Source organism: Puntigrus tetrazona, chromosome 11 (genome assembly GCF_018831695.1).
Source record: "Puntigrus tetrazona isolate hp1 chromosome 11, ASM1883169v1, whole genome shotgun sequence".
Lineage (NCBI taxonomy): Eukaryota > Metazoa > Chordata > Actinopteri > Cypriniformes > Cyprinidae > Puntigrus > Puntigrus tetrazona.
Genome location: NC_056709.1, coordinates 20959091 through 20977751, shown reverse-complemented (window position 1 = coordinate 20977751; position 18661 = coordinate 20959091). Strand labels below are relative to the sequence as shown.

Genomic DNA, 18661 nt, shown 5'->3' with positions numbered 1-18661 from the left:
ATCTTAAAGCATCACATTTTTGCAGAAATCTCACCCGGACATTTGGCTTCAAAAACACAACATGCAGGTTAAGTTGTAGGGTTTTATTTTTTTTTTTTTAAATAACCTACAATTGAGCAAAAAAAAAAAAAAAAAGAAAAGGAAAAAAAAAAACGATCAAAGGTTATGGCATGAGCTCGATAAGTTGGAAAAGGTTACATGGCTGCTAGTACTAACAATTCTTTCCAGACTGGAGTGGAAAAAACAAAAAATGAAGATCGTTAAAAGTCCATGTTAAAACAAGTCTATCCTTAAATCTTGACACAATTACAAAAAAAACTGCTTAAAAATCATAACACAGACTTTGTTTTTGGCAATGTTGACTTCCCTCACATACCCTTCAGAAATAAAAACCCTTTTGCCATAACCTGAAATAATACATCCTAATAGTGATATTTTCAAGTAACAGATACAGGAGTTTCTTTTTTTTAATCTTATGGAAACAGTCATTACACATTAAGTTAAATCCAGATGGAGACTCAAAGCCATAAAGACACAATCTGTAGGATACTGGAGACAAAAGGGGGTGCAAAGGAGGGGGGGGGAATGGTTCACATTTACACTGGAAACAAAACCCTGATATATATGCTGTAACAAAAAGAAAATTCACATTCTGCATGTTTAAGGAAATATAGTTGAAGCTGTAGTCCCCTGCAGCACATCCAAGCATCCTACTTTGTGGTCTGGACATAGTTTACACAAGAACTCCAGTTTAAAAGTGAACAGTTCATGTAACACTCACTCAAACACACAGCTTTTCATGGTCATATTTCCCATAAAATATCACACCTGGTGTACACATTTCTTCTCCTAAAAAGGCGTATGGGTGTACTTTAAGCAATTCTTTGATTTTTTTTTTTATCTTCTATTAAAATATAGAATTCATTATTAATACAGGAGGGCTAAAAATACAGCAAAACTAAAAATGAAACGATCCACAAAGCAAGTTGTAGTTGAATACAGTAGCTATAGGACCATGTAAGTTCATAGTTTTCAAACATCCTTGGGCCCCTTTATCCAGAGATGGGAGGGGAGTGAGAGTTAAAGTGTTCAAAAAGGTCAAGCCACTGATTCTCCAGTTCCTGGCTTAAAAGACCATGCAACCTCACGCATGGGCCGTCCATACTTCATTCTTAAAAAGACCGACCCAATAAAACCTACAAGATTACAGGTCATAGCCTAAAAAAAAAACAAAAACAAATTTTCACCCAAATCGTGACATTCAGGCCTCCTCGACACTGTTTGCTTCACATCTTTTCCCTGGCCAGGTTCATAACCTGCTGGAAATCACTTAGACAAAGTATTTAAAAATAAAAAATTAAAAAAATGGGGTGGAGGGACAAGTAAAATTGCAGAGGATTTAAAATTCATAGTCTTTCTCAGCCATGTCGAGAGCCCAGGCAAATTTCTCACGCTGAGTTTTGTTGTAGATCTTCTCTACCGGGATGCCAAACTTCTTGCACCTGGAGGCGGAAAGAATAAAAAGAAATAAGAGGCAGAAATATACAAGGGGCATCTTACTGCACCACATACGGAAGCGCCTTCTCACCAGGCTACTGAGATACGTGGGTCCAGGTAGTTGAGCTTGGAGGTGCCCAGGGCGATCTGCTTGTTCTCCTCCCGGTCGGTGGCCTGTACCTCCAGCTTCATCAGCTGTTCCTCAACCCTCTCCACGGCTTTCTTCTTGGACTCCACAGCCCTGGGTTGCCAAAACAACCAACATTTAAGCAGCATACAATCACATACGAACGCACAATGAGTATCTAAGGGGCCAAATTCAGTTGGGCTCCCCTTCAAGCAAATATTTTGACACTCACTTCTTGGATTTCTCATCTTTGCGTACTTTGGCGTCAGCCTTGGCATTCTTCAGTTCTCTTTTAGCATCGACAAGCTGTTCCTTCTTTGCATCAATCTGGTTTTAATGAACAAGTGAACGCATGAGAGGCAAACATTTAGATGGTCCAACAGACCCTGCACTAACAAAAAAATACCAGCATAAAGACAACGAGGACAAGGTCACAAACGTCTCATACCTTTGTCTGAAGGTTTTGCATGGACTTCTCAAACGTCTTGGGTGGTGCCCTCTGGTGGTTACACAAGATGGCTACTGCTCGGTTAGCACGATTGTAGGAAAGGATCTTCGCAGGAACATTGTCTTCAGCTGAAAAAAACAAAAGAAACTTGGTCACATACTGTATCACGACTGGGACTCTTAATTTTATCATTTTGACATAAGGTGAAAGGTACTTACAGTTCGTGAGTTCATTCAGCTGCTGCTGTAGTGTGATGGAGGCGTTGTAAGTACGGAACACTTTAGCCGTAAGTCCATCCATCAGCTCCTGAAGATGCTTGTTCAAAATGGAGGTCTGCAAGAGAGGCAAGTCATTTTACATACATGGTCTTAATTGAAGGCATTCAGCTATTTTTCCCCTTCTCCCTTATTCCAACCAATAAATACCAGACTGGTGAAAGAGATGGCTTACATTGAGACGGTCAAAGAGGTCATCCTCTGGCTCCTTGTCCTCCATGAACAGCTGAAGGTTTTTGAAAACCTGTAACGTTTTAAAATGGGATTTTACACAAAAGGCAGAACCAACACATCAGTGCTAATCAATAGCACTCAGATGAAGATTTTTTTTTTAAATATATTTGAACATCAGTAATTTGAAAACCACATTTGATTTATACAGTGCCTTTCACAAACCCAAGGGCATTTGCAAAGTATTATAACAAAAGACCATTACCAATAACAATCAAAAACAAAAAAGGGGGAAAACAAAACAAAAACTGGCATGAATTGATGACTGCAAAAAAGCAACAAACTGAGCAATGACAAGCCAATGAATTTGTGATTTGAAAATGTGGTAAAACTTCATGTGGCATCTACTACCCATGTAGAACAATCAAAAGTTAGTTGAATTGGCAACAAAGGTCTATTGCATATTGTGGTGCTAGACCGTGACGAGCTTTTAAACTGTAAATACGACTTGATTACATGCAATTAGTAACTTGAAGTTTCTGAAGAAATTTTAGTTATAAAAGGACATGGGTTGCAGAGTTTCAGATATATTAGCTCTGTTTCAAAACCTAATGAGACGCCTCAGGCAGCATCCCAACTGAAAAGGAACCTCATAAGTGACTGATTTGGAACGCTTCATTTCAGCAATCTGCACAACACACAAGAACGCAGCGGACCTCTGCGTAAGCTTTCCAATATTGAATTAAGTATTTATAAATCCACATTTAGTTTTACTTGTCCACCATCTTGGGAAAACTACTTTTTGCAATAACTTACAAGATTTAGTTAATCTGAAAAATACATGCGAGACTGCCTTATAATTCAACTAAAATGAGCCTTCAGAGGTGTGCTTATGATGCCTTAAATAAAAAAAAAAAAATATTGTCTCTGTAGGGGGTGGGAGAAACACTACAACTTACCCTCTTCTCTACGGGGACTTTGTTGTAATATCTAATGGAGTCTTTACCAAGGAAGTCGAACTCCACCACATACTCCTGGCCGTCCATCTCTGGATGGAGAGATAGATGTTCCACTCTAAGTGAGCAGCAGCCCACTGTGTCAGCCGTCTCTCCTTCCTCCTTTTCATTACCTGCTCTCAGAGCCAGCTACACCAGAGAAAAAAAAATGGAGATGCATAACACGTTCTGCTTTTCAACTTCTGCTTTAGCTTTAAAAAAAAAAAAAAAAAAAAAAAAAAAAAAAAAAAAGATACTACAAATATCAGTAAATGCCCATAGAAAAAAAAAAAAAAAAGATTTTAACTAAACCAAATGCTTTAAGTGCTTTTAAAGAGTAATTCTGAATTAACCTATTCATCACAAGCTTTCAGGGTCATGGGCTTGACGCGAAGGATGTTACATTGATCTAAGCAATGCAAACCTTGTCAATGAAGTAAAGAGCAACAGCTCGCTGTCTGATCCTCATCTCTTTTGATTTCCAGTCGTCACGGTATTGCGCACGGATCCGATCCACACACTTTTTCAACCGACGGGCCGTTTCATATTTCTGCCAATCCTTCTCTCCCTGCAAGAAGTAACACATGGAATACCCCAATATTAAAATTATGACCAAAACCAATAATTTTTTTTGTGTTACGACATGAAATGGCTGATATCTATGCTACAGTATATTAAGATTTTATGTTTAAACTGCCCCAAAAAAATAAAATAGTAATTCAACATTACTGTTTGAACACAAATGCATGCCTACATGTGCTCATTTTACCTTGATCCTTGAACTAGGGTTCAACATGATGTATTTGATAGAGCCTTGAATATTCTCAGTCCAGGACGCCAGCCATGTCACCTTGTTGTCATGACGTACCTCCTTCCACTTTGTTCCAGGCGGTGGTTTAGGATGCTTTGAGTCCCTACAACAAGAAGCACATGATGTAAAAATGTTTCAAACCAAATGGGCGAATGTCAGACTGATGAGCACTGCTTACTTGCTGCAGTTAATGATAATATCCTCAGGACGGACACGGCGCTTCAGCATGCCCATTTTCGGATGATCACCTCTGCCCCGGAACAAACCAGGAGGCTCGATGCGGAAGTTAGCAATGCGCTCTTTGTGATTGTCCATGACACAGAAGCCAAATTCCTGAAGAATGCGCTCATTCTCCTCTTTAATTTTCTTGAGGGAAAAAAATAATAAATTTAATTGTTAAACTTAAGATATAAAAAAAAAAAAAAAAAAAAAAAAAAAAACACGCACACAAAGGCAACACATAAAAGGCATTTTAGAAATTAACCTGTTTCTCTTCTTTAGTCATGGCCTTCCTGGCTTCAGACTGAGCTTTGAAATATTCACTCATATCAGAAAAGTCACACTTGTTCAAATCAGTGATTTTGGATTTCTCTTCAGGCATCATTTCCTAAAGTGACAAGATCACGCAAGATTAATAAAACAAACGATTATTTAAAAAGCAAAGGCAAAAGATAGCACACTGGCAACATTACCTTCCTCCAATCTTTGAAGAAATTTTTCCGAAAAACATCCTTAGTGGTGTACTCATGGTCTAACATTTTTGCGAAGAAGGTGGCCACCTCCTCTGCACCAGGGCTGAGTTTCATATATTTTCCTGGTGACAGACCATAAAATATCAGAAAAGCAATTTGAGAACAGCAGCAAAAATACGGAATCCATCTTTATAATCAGGACTTAAAGTTATTAAAGCCTAAACATCTGAATCTAGTAAAGCCAGTTACAGATAAAAGGCCAAGATCCAGAATAAAGAACCGAGTTTGGCTGGAAAAATCTACATTGCCTTTAACAGAATAACGGAAACAAAACACAGACAGACATGCGTTCAACATAACAGAGGTGTTTAAAACATCTGAAGTTTACACAACCCAACACCTGCTTCTCTGACAGTTCTGAAGGCAGTCCAATCAGAGCAACCTCTTATGATCTACTCACCTTGTGAACGGCCATTGAATCATTTAAGAACGTACCGTCATAATAGAACTTGACATTGCCGGGAACAGGCTCATATGGTGGCGCAAATACAGGCCCTTTGTGTTCCAAAAACCTCCATTTCATGCCATCTGTGTACCTCTCTTCCTCCCACCTAAATGGTATGAAAGCACAAAGATGGAAGGATATAAACCAACATCCCAACACAAGCAACCAAAAGAGCTCTGTAAAGTGCCAGAACAAGGACATTTGTGATCTGCACCATATCTCCAAAAAAGACGAGGAGTCAGCCTACAATTACTTGACCATCAGAGGATGTGAGACTAACCATTTCCACTTCTCTTCTGGCTCTTTTTTTGCTTTTTTCTTGCCATCCGTGGCAGCTTCTCCTTTCTTGTCTTTTGTCTTCTTTTTGGACTTAATGTCCTATGGCAAATCAAAAGACTCACATTAATCGTGAGCAAAGACAATTCTCAAAGTGGAACCTGGAAAGATGAACTTAATCAACTAACCTCCTCTTCCGGTTTCCGTTTCTTTATCTTCTTTTCACTTTCCTCGGTTTTTATTTTTTTGGGCTTGAATTCAGCACTGAAGAAAACAAAAACAATAAGATGTCTGGTATTTCCACACCTTTTATTTATCATAACCAGATGCATTTGCACTAACGATTCACATTTTTAGCAAAGATTTGCAAATCCATTATGCTTTCGTGCACAAAGACTGGAAGGTTCTTGTGTCACATACAAGTTCAAGATGGCCTGCGAATGCAATGTCACTTACTCGTCATCATCGCGCACTCTCTTCAGGGACTTCTCGTGTTTAGGAGAGTGGTACAAGTCATCATTCTCGGGTTCAGACTTGATGAAAGGGCTGCATTAAGAATAAGACAAGCGTTATTCATTTTCCTGCTCATCCGATCAAAACTGTTATCCCCTTTAAATTGTCTCAAGATAAATTCATGCTTCTAATTATGCGATAACAACCAAGCATTTGATCTTAAAGAGATCAAACCATAAGGAAATGAAATGTGCCTTGATCTTTTGAGATAAACAATTCACTGTAGAATGAAAACACACTGTAACTTTCAGAAGTCAAATCCCCTCTGCACAAAACATGCAACCATTGAGAGCAGTTGGACTGATGACTTCAGAAACCCTAAGCATTAACATCTGAGACCAATTTACACAATCATGCCTATTTGGTGTTTAAAGGATGTAAAGATTACACCAAACAACAGAAAATTAAGAGTAACTTTTTTTTTTTTTTTTTTTTAGAAGTTCACTAATATTGTGGGCTATGTAGCAACTAAATGACTACAATTTACAATATTGAGAATAATTTTTGTGTGATTCTAATTTGAGTTGTTGATTTTTTTTCCACATACTGTTCATAATTTCATAAACTACCATGTTATTAAAATCAGAGCTACCCATGGCATTCATCTCTTATGGTTGCATCATTCACTGTCACATTTTGGGTTCTTTATTACCTTTCAAATCCATTCTCTTTTTTGGACTTGCCATCGAAAGACTTGAGGAAGGAAAAAAGAAAAAAAAAAAAAAAAAGATACAACAGAAAGAGGTCAGTAACAGCACTCAATATTGTGTGAATCACAAAATACTATTTACAACTCCTCAAGAGCCAGAGGTTTTAGCTTAGATAAAACTGTTGCAATGTGGAAGTATTTGTATCAGTAAGATTCTGCCCACCCTTTCCTCCTTTCTTTTCTCTTTGTGTTTGTCCTTCTGCTTGTCTGAGGATCCATCTTTGAGCTTCAGCCTCTCTTTATCTCTGTGCTTTTTATCCAAAGAGTCCCTGTGTTCGCTGCAAAAATGCAATAAGACATGCCGTGATCTAATTGCCACAATGGTCTGGTCCATCAACAAAATCGGCTCCAAATAGATGATAGTGTTTACAAAGGAAGTAGCAGTAAAGCCAACATTCCTTCCTGTGGTCTGAAAACCACGCCCTGCTTATCAAACACACCCCGTATAGAGCCAACTGGGCTATAAAAAAAACATATATCTACCATAGGAGTGAATAACAGTGACCTCATACCTGTTGCTGTACTTTGATTTCTCACGTTCTTTGTCTTTCTTGTGGTCCTTGTGTTTGTGTTCTTTGTCCTTGTATTTATCTTTGTGTTTGTGAGAATCTGCCAACAAAGAAATTAAAGATTAAGTAGCACATTCAAAAGGCAACGAACACCTGGCAACAAAACGATGGCCCTGGAACAGGAAAGACAGATTCAAAAGCGCAGTTAACTGGGGGTTAGAAAGTGTACAAAAGAATTAAATCAAACCGACCTCCACACTGAAATTGTTTTACTGCTATAGGGGTTCACAAAAACCAGGCAAAGAATAAGACAATAGATCATCTGGAGACATTATGGCGGCTCATTTTGCTCACACCTGGATGAGAAATCCATTTCAGAGTGACCTGCACCAGCCTGCCAAACGCTGAAGACCATTTACAGACAACTGGTTTGAAATAAGTAAGGCATGACACATTTTGGGTTGTCCTCGCCCGACCTACTGCAGACACATTAGTCACACCTTGTAGATTTTGGCACTTTACCTCTTGACATGAAGTGTCCAGTTTTCACTCTAAGCTATGTATGATGTTTATAGAGGCCCCATTCTTTGCAGACTGTTTACTCTGAGAGAACTATTGCTTTAGGAAATGTGTAGGTTGGTAGGCCAGATTGGGTTACAAGAGGGCCAGGCATATTCTACCGACACTGTAGTGGACAGTGAGAAAGCTGGAGGTGTTTTGTAACAGGCCTCCCAAAAGGGGAAAGCAAAATGATCTCTCTTTCTGTCGCTAGGACCAAAAGAACCAACGGGAATTGTAGGCTTCTGAATCCAAACGAACTCAAATGTCATCCTTTAAAAGCACAGATAAACAATGAACCTCATGTTACAGTAGGATGCATTCAAGCATTAAGAGGGACAGGAGTGCTCGGTTAGGACATGAAATCAAATCCTTTATCTTCCACAGTATGCATGAGCGCATTACCAAATGCGACAAACCTTTCCCTACCTCTAGATATGCATCCTTAACTGAACTCCTGTATAGGCATACATTTATCAATATGTGTGGGATTATATTTTAGCCTTCATTTTAAATAAAAATGGAAATGCAGCCATAAAAATCCCCACTATGGGCCAACCATTCACCATGTTCATTTTGCCCTTCAGCAAAACACATGCACATCTGGGACTGCGAGGAACTTATGTGAACTGTACCCTCTAGTGGACAAGTTCATTGTCAGCAAAACTGTTACATGCTGGATCTTCATAACAAAAAGCAAACCCAAAATAATGAAGTCAGAGTCTGTATTATTGAAATAAGCCTTTTGACTAAAAAGAACATGCTGAAATAATCAAACTAAAAGAAAAGCATCATGTACTCTAATTCCAAACACAATTACATTTCAAAAGTACATGCTAACCTTACACAAAAAATTGTGCTTGCATAATTTAAGACTGCTAGGCCAATGTTCATTACCTCAAATTTAATTATATAAAAAAATAAAAGAAAAATATTACGCTAACATTTATATGACACTGGTAATTGTTAGCCATGCAAGTGTGGTAAAGCATGGCAAGACAATGCAGAATGTGCAAAGTAATTTTACATATGGCATTGTTCATTAAATACACCGTCTAATTTTATGTGTCAGGCCTGTGAATAAGTTTCTGTTTGTTTATGTCCCAAACCCCGTTAAGCACTTGGTGTATGTTCAGTGAAATGACTTGTAAACATGCAGCTTGTGCATCAGCACAGCCATGGGTTAAGGATCCTAGCTTTATTTTATGAAGGGAAGCAAAATTTACTATCAGAAGCATCATGTCCTCAAGGTAAGGTGTAACAAAGACAAATTTATGAGATGACCTACATAACTGTACTTTTTACTGTACTGTATAAAAAAAGGGGGGGCAATTTTTTTAATCATTTAGTCTAGTCATTTTTGACTAGTTTTGACAAATTACAGAAAAATGTGTGTGTATGTGTGTATGTATGCATGCATGCATATATATATATATATATATATATATATATATATATATATATATATATATATATATATATATATATATAAAATAGCCACCTAAATAAATGCACTGCTTAAAACAAAAACAAACATGTGTCCAGTGCTATGGGACTGCTTGTCATGGCATCTTAAAAGTTTTGCGTAAACTGTACAGAAATGGGGAACAACCTCGCTGATTTTAAGTTTTCTTGTTTTGTTTTTTATTTCCCACAATCATTACAAAAGCTATTGATATTTTGCAATACCTTTGGCAAAGCATGTTTTGAACCTACATGACCAAACTGATCTCACCAGTGCCACTTGTGTGAAATCAGGTATAGGTCTAAAGAAGAAAAAAAAAAAAGCACAGGCTCATTTAAGTTTATTAAGTCTTGTTGCAATTGTTCATCTGTGGCAGATTATATTGCAGCACAGCTCATAATAAAAGATGAGTTTTAAAGAGGCCAGATTCTTAGATAATTGCAGTTACTGATTTGACAGTTAAATGTTCCTTTTTCTGCACATCTCATCGAATAAAGGTGTTTTTGAGACTGAGGGTTTATTTTCGTGCGTGTATCCGGAACAGGTCACGTACGTTTCTCAATCCTTCGCCTCCATAATCACGTCGATGTGCACTTAACGTTCACTACACTCAGACCGCTAGACAGAGAAAAAGAAAATGGCGCAGAGACTAAGTCCTCAACCCCCAAACCCTCACTTTCACAAGCCTCGTTAGAGCGTTTTTTTAACTCCACAAACGATCGAGCTACACTAACTGACAAATAATCTCTTTCTCTTTCAAAATCGCCGTTTTTCGTCGATTTTAAAGCAACATAAATACGATTTTTAAGGGCTCAATGTGAACAATAGGCGCTTGTCAGTGAGCGAGAGGGGACTTAGTCTCTGGGACGCCATTTCTGTCCTTAAAACTAACTGGTCGTCAAGCAAGCTCCTGAGCGATCACGTTAGACGTGTAAAACGTAAATTTTAATTTTATCACAATGTGGTGATTAGACAAGTCCAACTCACCATTATGTCTGGATCCCGAGTCGATCTGCGGAAAAACAGTGGTGTATAAGTTAATGTTAAATCGTGCCGTGTCAATAGGCTGCTAACTTTCAACTTGATGCTAGTCGGAGGGTTAGCGCTCAAGCTAACAAGCCTGTTCATAAAACAGCTTTTAAATACCACCGCTGCGGAGGACAGGGGCTATATAAAGTTTTAATTCCCAACATGACGCGTTTGTTAAGAAACGTTAATTTAAAAAAAGGGCGCCAGTGGACAGCAAGGACTGAAAATATAAAATTGTTACATTCATAGCCGACTTCTAGTGCCTGTTAGCTTAGCATGCTGGGGAAAAACTGCCGCTGCGGATGGAATTTAAACAGCCGAGCTAGTGACTACAAACCATCAAGAAAGAAAAAAAACAACTGACAACGTTAAATCACAAACACTTTACCTGGGAATCGTTGTGGGAATGGTCCCCACTCATTTCTATGGGTCTTATTTTTTAAAATAACACAGTTAAATGCCTGTTAAAGTAAAATGCCGGCGAGGAGCTGTAGGCAGAATGAAGAAAGACACAGTTGTGTAACAGACCAAGCCCGAAATTCAAAGCACTGCGCATGTCAGAAGCGTTTAAAAGGATAAAAAGGCGTTTTTTCCTGCGCTGGCTCCTCCCACACCGCGTGCCCGCACAGCTCCGCTCCGTGACGTCACCCCTAATTTACTATGGGGGTTAAAGCCACGTGGTACCAGTGAAGACAGGCCCGCTAAAAGAGTTGTGAAGATCGCTAATATCGTCTTCAGCAATAGTTAAATATTATAATAATCATTTTTTTAAACACTTGGCTTGATGAACAAACTGCTAGCTGCAAACTTACTGTCACATGGCTGGCTATTGTTTACTTCTTATACAATAAAATAACACAAAAAGGCACTAGGAGGAAGACTTTCAAGCACAGTTAAAAAAAAATCAGCCAAAGAACTATTCCTTTCAATGCCTTTGTTATAGCTGAATCCTGAACAGTATTTCATGCGTTCTGACTAACACGTACAATCCTTGCTTCTCAATAACCATGTTTATCTTAAACCTGCAGCAGGCCTATCTCTGTCCAGACAACAGATGTACAAAGACGGAAATTGTTTTGCAACCATGTGCTATGTATGATCTTTGTGTCTTTAACGACTGCCATAATAAATGTATAACCTTAATATGATTCGCAGTTTGCACTTTAAAGGTCAATGACAGGGAACTGCCATAAGATTCTGCTAAATAACTGGGCCTAACAACAAAGTACTGATCTCTGTACATTGACCTTTGTTTACAAATTATTTTATTAATTATTTACTTTTATTTAGATAAACCTACTACTATGTGCATATCTACACACATATATAAATGAAATATTTCCTGGTTTATGTTTAACAAACTATATTAATATAATATAATATAATATAATATAATATAAAGAACCCATTCAACAGAACTATTAATTGAGGAAAAAACCTCAAAAAGTCTTTGTAAACTTCGTTATTGAAGAGTCAATGATGTGCTGTTTCCATTAGAGGGCAGCAACTCCATACTTCTCCTCAACCAGGCCTCACAATACACTGTAATAAACCCACTGTAATACTTTTATTACTCTACCTCATAATCCCCCATTTTATTAATTCCTAATATTTTCAACTTCATCAGTAACACTTTTTTAATATAATTTTTTTCTGTAGCAATAAACACCAATCTAACATAGTCCGCAAACATGACCAAAAGAGTGAAAGAGCAGAAAACCTGAAATCAACTGTGATTTAAATGAAGATTTATCACGACACTGGTACGGTATAATTTTTAATATCAATATAAGCACTCTACAACTTATACTACATCCTACAACAAATACAAATAAAATATACGAATCACTATAAAATATAAAATCACACTGAACCTGCTAAACTATCAAAATAAATTACATTGTTGCTTGTGCATAAATTTATATCTCTACCTGATAAAAATGGCTTGATCTAGGAGCCCTTTTGCATATAAATACACTTATATTAGAAGTCCCAGAAGAACAGTTTGCTAAAGAACATGAAGTCTAAGCACACAGTAATTCGGTGTGTCAGATCCGCTGATGTAATGAGACAAGGGATATAAGTAGTCCAAAGATAATTCACTAATTTTTCTGCTCACTCTGTTCTCTGATAAAGACACATGTATGAATCACACAGCAGTCTGCGCACCATCTCGCTGCTCTGATTCACATCTGCTGTGGACATCTTCTCTTCAGACTGTGAAAGAAAGTCTCCAACCTCAGGACAGGACCTGATCACGGGAACGTTGTAGCCATTGTTATCGTCACCTAATGATAGAAATAAGACCTCAGCGATCCTGTTCAAATTACTCAAACATGTACATTACATGTAAAAATGCAGGAGATTTAACATTTGACATACCACATCGGTCAGCCATGCTGTCAAAGAAGATCCAGGACCGTGGATTAGGCCCATATTTGACAAAAGATACATAATGGCTGGTGTTTATACAGAGGACTGCGAACAGTTGCATCTGGTGCCTCTGTAAAGGTGCATCTTCTGGGAGGTGATCTGGAACTGTGAGTTTTTGAGGAGTGTGTCCCTTTCGAGAGGGGTGAATGTGAACCTGTGGAAAGAGTCAAAATATTTAGGTTTAGGAAAGCATACGGATGAAAAAAAAAAAGACGGAACGTGAAATATCGAAATACAATGTGCATTAAAAAAAGAGTTTCATATTAAGTCCACTACCTGTGTGTTGCAGGTGGAGCAATACTGCTTCATTTTGCCTGGTTGGAGCTTGCGGTCCATCAGGCACTGGACACACTCATATTCAGCCAGGCGACCACACAGAAAACATTCCCGGGGTGCTGCCAGAGAAAACAGGAGAAGCATGAAAGTTATTGCATCTGAAACTGTCCAATATCTGCATCCGCGAAACAAATGTTATCAGGAGCAGATTTCATTTAGAAGCATGCTTGCTGAACTCACAACAATGCAAGATGTCTGTGATGTCCAGCTCTGTTGAGGGAATGATTTTAGGGAACATCTTGAATTTCTTTCCAAACCGTGGCATCTGAACTATAAGGCAAGATGGAATCTAAAACAACATGAGGTTTAGTTAATCTTTTGCGATTTATCTACTAGGTAGGTATTAAAAATTTCAAATCTAAAAAATCAAATTTACAGTAAACTATAAGAAATGAACATACCTCTTCAAACTTCAGATCGCTTGACAGAAAGGACATCTCAAGCAGCTGTTGAACTGAAGGCACAGCTTGAACCTGATTTTTCTCCACAATGATCTGATGTGTAAAGGCACCCTGTGCCAAGTCTCCACATGACCTAAAAAAAAATCACATGCATGTGTTATTATAATCAGTCTAAGCTTGTTTGCATGAAATGCACATAGTTAAAAAATGTTTGGGTCTGTAACATTTTTAAAGAAGTCTCGTGTCCACCAAGGCTGCATTTTTTATATAAATATAGTAAAACAAACAGCGAAAATAGTCATATTATTACTATTTAAAATAGGAATTTTTGTAATTTATTTATTTGATGGCAAAGCTCAATTTCCAGACTTTAGTGTCACATGGTCCTTAAGAATTCATTCCAGTAATTTGTTAATTTGTTGTATTATATAAAATAATCAGTGCAACTGAAACAAACCTGATTTTGAGCAATGGCTCCATATGCAAAACATTCTTTAGCAATAAGGTGATGAACTCCTCTGGATCTGACGGAAAAAGCAGTAAAAATTTGAGTAAAAAAAGAGATCAGGTTAACATTAGCTCTAAGCCACAGCCACAAACCTGCAGCTCAACATCAACAAGTAAATGGTCGCTATGGGATAAGTAATACCTTTCTCCTCTGTAGCAAAAGATTTGCAGCCCAGTTGTTTACGAAATTTCATCACACTCTCCGCTGGAACAAAGCCTGTTCTGTAGAGAGAGGCAGATATGAAATGAACCGTGAGTACCCTGATGACTATAAACACACATACCTATATGAAGTGTGTTTACTCAAGCTCTGGCTGTGCACTAGCTTAAGTTACGTAACTTTTTCATGCATTAAAAGCCTTTACCTGCGTAAACGGTTCACGATGTCCCGTCTTAAAATATGTGAAATGCCTTTCTCGCTATCAGCCGATCTGCTGAACACTCTGTTGAAAGCTATGGATGACGTGAAGAGACTGTAAAAGCAGAGAAAACAAAGAAAATGCATTAACATGCATGAAACAGAACGAAACATTAAAATAACGTGCATTTCTTGAGACGTTTACCTAAAGAGAGTGGCATCTAGATAGCAGGAGTTGAAGTGACCTTGGATTCCCCTCATTCTGCCAGTCAGATGGGACAAAACGTCTCGCTCAGCAACAGGGGGGACATCTTCATTTAAGTCTTCCAGGAGAGTCACTAAGAAGAAAAAAGATCATCAACTTTAGGCCTTTAACATTGTTTCTAGCGAATAACAAAGCGGACTAAAGGGTCTCACCTGAGGGAGGTTCGAGTGGTTTCGTGATCTCGTTCGGGATGAACTGAAATCTGCTGTCTGGTTTGCAGTTGGTCAGCGGCACAAACAAGGCTTTGTGGCCTTCACAGGTAAAATACCTCTTTGCACCAAATGTCCCATCCGAACAAGTCATCGCCTCATTGTCCTAAAAGGATTTGAGGAATATTTTTATCATTTCCTAACATAAAAACACCACATAATCAGCACACGCTTTACACTGAGAGAAAAAAAAATGCTGATGCTCACTAGCTCAAGTCCTGCCCAGCAATTTTTCTTTCCTTCTGGAACGCCGATCCATCTGACCACTCCATACACAGTCAGTCCGTTCAAAGACATGACCTCTGCCATAGACCCCACCTCCAGAGAAGAATGGGACCAGGCCTGAATCGAGTTGGACATGTCTGTGTTTAATAAGATACTTCCTTTTTTTGCATTGAGTGAGTTGAGAGCTGGCATGGAATTGATGCGAGACACCGCTTTCCTTTTCAACCCTAAAAAGGGAAAACGTGCAAATCATATTAAGAAATCATCACTTGACCTCGTTTAATTTTGGAATGAAGGATGCTAGATGCTATGAATTGTTTCAGCTTTGAGATTGACAGAATCGTTTTTCCAGTTTAAGATAGCAATCTTTTCCGCAGTCTCTAGTCATAGGATCTTTGGGGATTCAGATATGCTTTAAGGGCTAAACAGATAATTAACTGACCTAAATCAATGCCGTCTCTTAGTGGTTGTCTGGTGTTTAAGTGCGACGGAGCCACCTGGACGATATCAGCTGCACTGAAGAAGGGAAGCGGGACGCTGGTCTTTGACAAAATATCATGCTCAGTGTCCTGTGAAAAATTCATCAGCATGTCAAAAGATCAAGTGCATTCTTCACAGCGTTATCTATTTTCTTTGCATTTAAAATATTTTGCGTGATTAAAAAGGTCAACACTGTTCACAGTTCAAAAGTGCAGCATGTTTAAATTATGTAACAGTTCTATTTAAGCAAACCTGCACATTCTCAGTTATATAACAATTATACGCAAAATAAAAATAAAAAAATTCCTTCAATAATCCTCATATGTATTTTAAAATAAGTAATGTATGATATTAAAATATTTTAATACAGATTTCATTTATTGATAAATGAATAGATTTATCATATATATTTATATATATTCAAAAATCTGGAAATTAGAAACCAATTGAAATATAAACTATATTATTATTAATACTAAAATGCATGTAAATGTATATGAATTATTTCAGTACAAACATATTATGTGTTTTATTGTTATATATTATTATTTTACAATCAAGTGAAAATAAAATTGTCAAGTTGCTCAGTCAACTGCACGTAATTCTTCAAACTGTAAGAATTAATGGAAAAAGCAGAATGCCTTTTCTCACCACTAAGTCCAGCTCAAATCCCAGCATCTGCAAGACTCCTGGTTTGTCTTTCTTGCCGATTTGAATGAGATTTTTGACCAGGCATGGTTGAAAGTCCTTCTTGTGTTTTACCACCACAAGATCTTCCTGAGAAAGAGCGCAGATTGCACTGAAGAGCTGGACGTTGCACAGGAGCTCCAGTCGCCTGCTGGCAGGTGAAACGAACAGAAGCAGCTGAGCTTGGTGGCGTGTGAGTGGGTATGTGTCCTGTTTCTTGACCGTGCCGCTGCTCTTGGCACTGCCACCTCCTCCATAAACCATTCCTACGAGATCTCCTGCTTCTGTCTCTGCATCCGCGCGCCCAATTGAGCCGCGAGACAAACCCTTCTTGTTTCTCCTCACTACTATAAAGTAGCTCTCCTTGTCTAGCTCCATGCTGAAGGATGAGTGTTTGCGTGTTCAAGGACAGCAGTCGTCCTTATGAGCACAGCGGTTATTTATCTGCTTGTCAGTCGTGATGTCATTCCGACATTCCATTGTTGACATTCTAGAAAGTCATGACACTAAGATAAGAACTAGGAAATCAGTGATACAAAATGCCACACTAATTGATATGCATTGGTTGACCATTCCTATTTATTTTTATGCATTTGCATTGATCTATTCAAGGACTATTTTAGTGACCAATACGATTTAGAATTTACAAGCCTTCCAATATACTACTAAACTGATTATTAATACATTTTCCTCTGAGCCAAAGACAATGTTGCGGAGTCAAGTCTTTCTTTATGGGACATGTAAAGCGACCCAGCCTCTATATGTTCACTGATATTAAAGAGAGCTGGAAAGAAAACGTTATACAGTCGATGTTTAACATGTAAGTCTGCACTGTTAGTTTCTTATGTGCATGTCGGTGCACAATTTCTTTCTGTACTTTGGTTGAAAGCACCTGACCTCAAATGTCTGGCAATCTGAAATCTTCAACTTGATCAACTTGTTTTGTGGCTTGCTCTTTTCACTGTAAAATACTTAAATATTAGTCATTATAAAGGCTATGTCAACTACAGTTTACTATGCAAGGAGTTATGGAATAGAGGTGAATGCCTCCATCCATCCTTCCATATTTATATTAAAAAGTCTAGAAGCATGGCCCATCTTACCCTTCTGCCCGTATAAAGAGAAGCATTATAACATGACATAAATATTATCTAACTGACTGTGGTTATGTAAAACATTGCATGCACTTTTCCACCTAAGTTCTACCTCTTCACCAACAAATGCATTTCTTTAATAAATCTACAGCATGTTTAAGCAGAAATCTGCCTCTGACGTAGAAATGGGTTAACTAGGAGTCAAACACGGGACAACTCAAATCATGCATTCCACCTCCACCTGCATCTGATCACTTTCTGCCATTGTCATGTAAAACTGCAGGGAACACTCACACAAAAAAAACTATGCCACATGACATAGTTGAAATTTATCTTGCTGCTCATCAAATCAGGTGATGTCTTAAGTATGAAAATGTGCACCAGACTTGATCTCAGAACAGATCTCACCTATGAGATTCTTTAACAGATTTACGTAACCGGAGTAGATGACCTTTACATGTCTCATTAGAACAAGACTCGCATTTATTACTACAAAATCAACATTATAACATGTGATTCTGTTGATATGACACGGATAATTTGGTTTAACAGATAGATGGCAAATGGCTAACTGAGTTGTGTATACTGTTGCAACATCAGCTTCATGTTTGATTATGTCTCGGATACACTCAAATGACCCGTTCACATGACAGCACCTGCAATCTGTAATGTTTTTGCTGCAGGGCTATGATGTCCCTAATGAGAAACAAAGAAACAAAACAGAAAAGCAGATTGACTGTAAACATTCTCTATGCTCTAACTGAAAATCTACTGAGGAAAACAAGAAAGAACTTAAGAGGATAGTTCACCCAAAAACGACGGTCAGTTTAAATTCACCAGTAGCATACTCGTGTGAAAAACATGAGAAAAGAGAGAACATTTTCTTCCAATTATCTCACTACAAAAAAAGTTATGCTGCTTAATATTGCAAACTGGCATTTTTTATATTTTTATTAATTATCATAATCAGAGATGCACTGGTTTTATGGCTTACTGCACTTTTTTGTGTTATTTACATGTTGCAAAATAAGGTGGATAATGCTGACATAACTGTGCAGCTTCTGCAGCCCATAGTATTGTTAAAAA

At 38.0% G+C, this 18661-nt stretch overlaps 2 protein-coding genes across 2 annotated transcripts; both read right to left on the bottom strand.

The window, feature by feature from the left end:
• Window positions 1-451: 451 nt before the first annotated feature.
• top1a (DNA topoisomerase Ia) lies at window positions 452-11120 on the bottom strand. The gene is made up of 21 exons (XM_043252717.1): window positions 10969-11120; window positions 10539-10563; window positions 7532-7628; window positions 7183-7297; window positions 6963-7003; window positions 6254-6343; window positions 5986-6061; window positions 5802-5899; window positions 5512-5627; window positions 5017-5138; window positions 4809-4931; window positions 4503-4690; window positions 4283-4427; window positions 3938-4081; window positions 3478-3663; window positions 2523-2591; window positions 2291-2405; window positions 2073-2200; window positions 1857-1951; window positions 1589-1738; window positions 452-1502 (listed from the first exon to the last, which is right to left on the bottom strand). The coding sequence occupies exons 1-21, from the start codon at window positions 10999-11001 to the stop codon at window positions 1400-1402; spliced, it is 2259 nt and encodes a 752-aa protein (XP_043108652.1). The 5' UTR covers window positions 11002-11120; the 3' UTR covers window positions 452-1399.
• Window positions 11121-12344: 1224 nt separating this feature from the next.
• Window positions 12345-16907, bottom strand: cyldb (cylindromatosis (turban tumor syndrome), b). Its single transcript, XM_043252619.1, has 13 exons — window positions 16446-16907; window positions 15757-15883; window positions 15297-15541; window positions 15033-15195; window positions 14821-14953; window positions 14623-14730; window positions 14400-14479; window positions 14208-14274; window positions 13751-13883; window positions 13530-13638; window positions 13290-13408; window positions 12963-13167; window positions 12345-12868 (listed from the first exon to the last, which is right to left on the bottom strand). The coding sequence occupies exons 1-13, from the start codon at window positions 16857-16859 to the stop codon at window positions 12696-12698; spliced, it is 2076 nt and encodes a 691-aa protein (XP_043108554.1). The 5' UTR covers window positions 16860-16907; the 3' UTR covers window positions 12345-12695.
• Between the last annotated feature and the right edge of the window lie 1754 nt (window positions 16908-18661).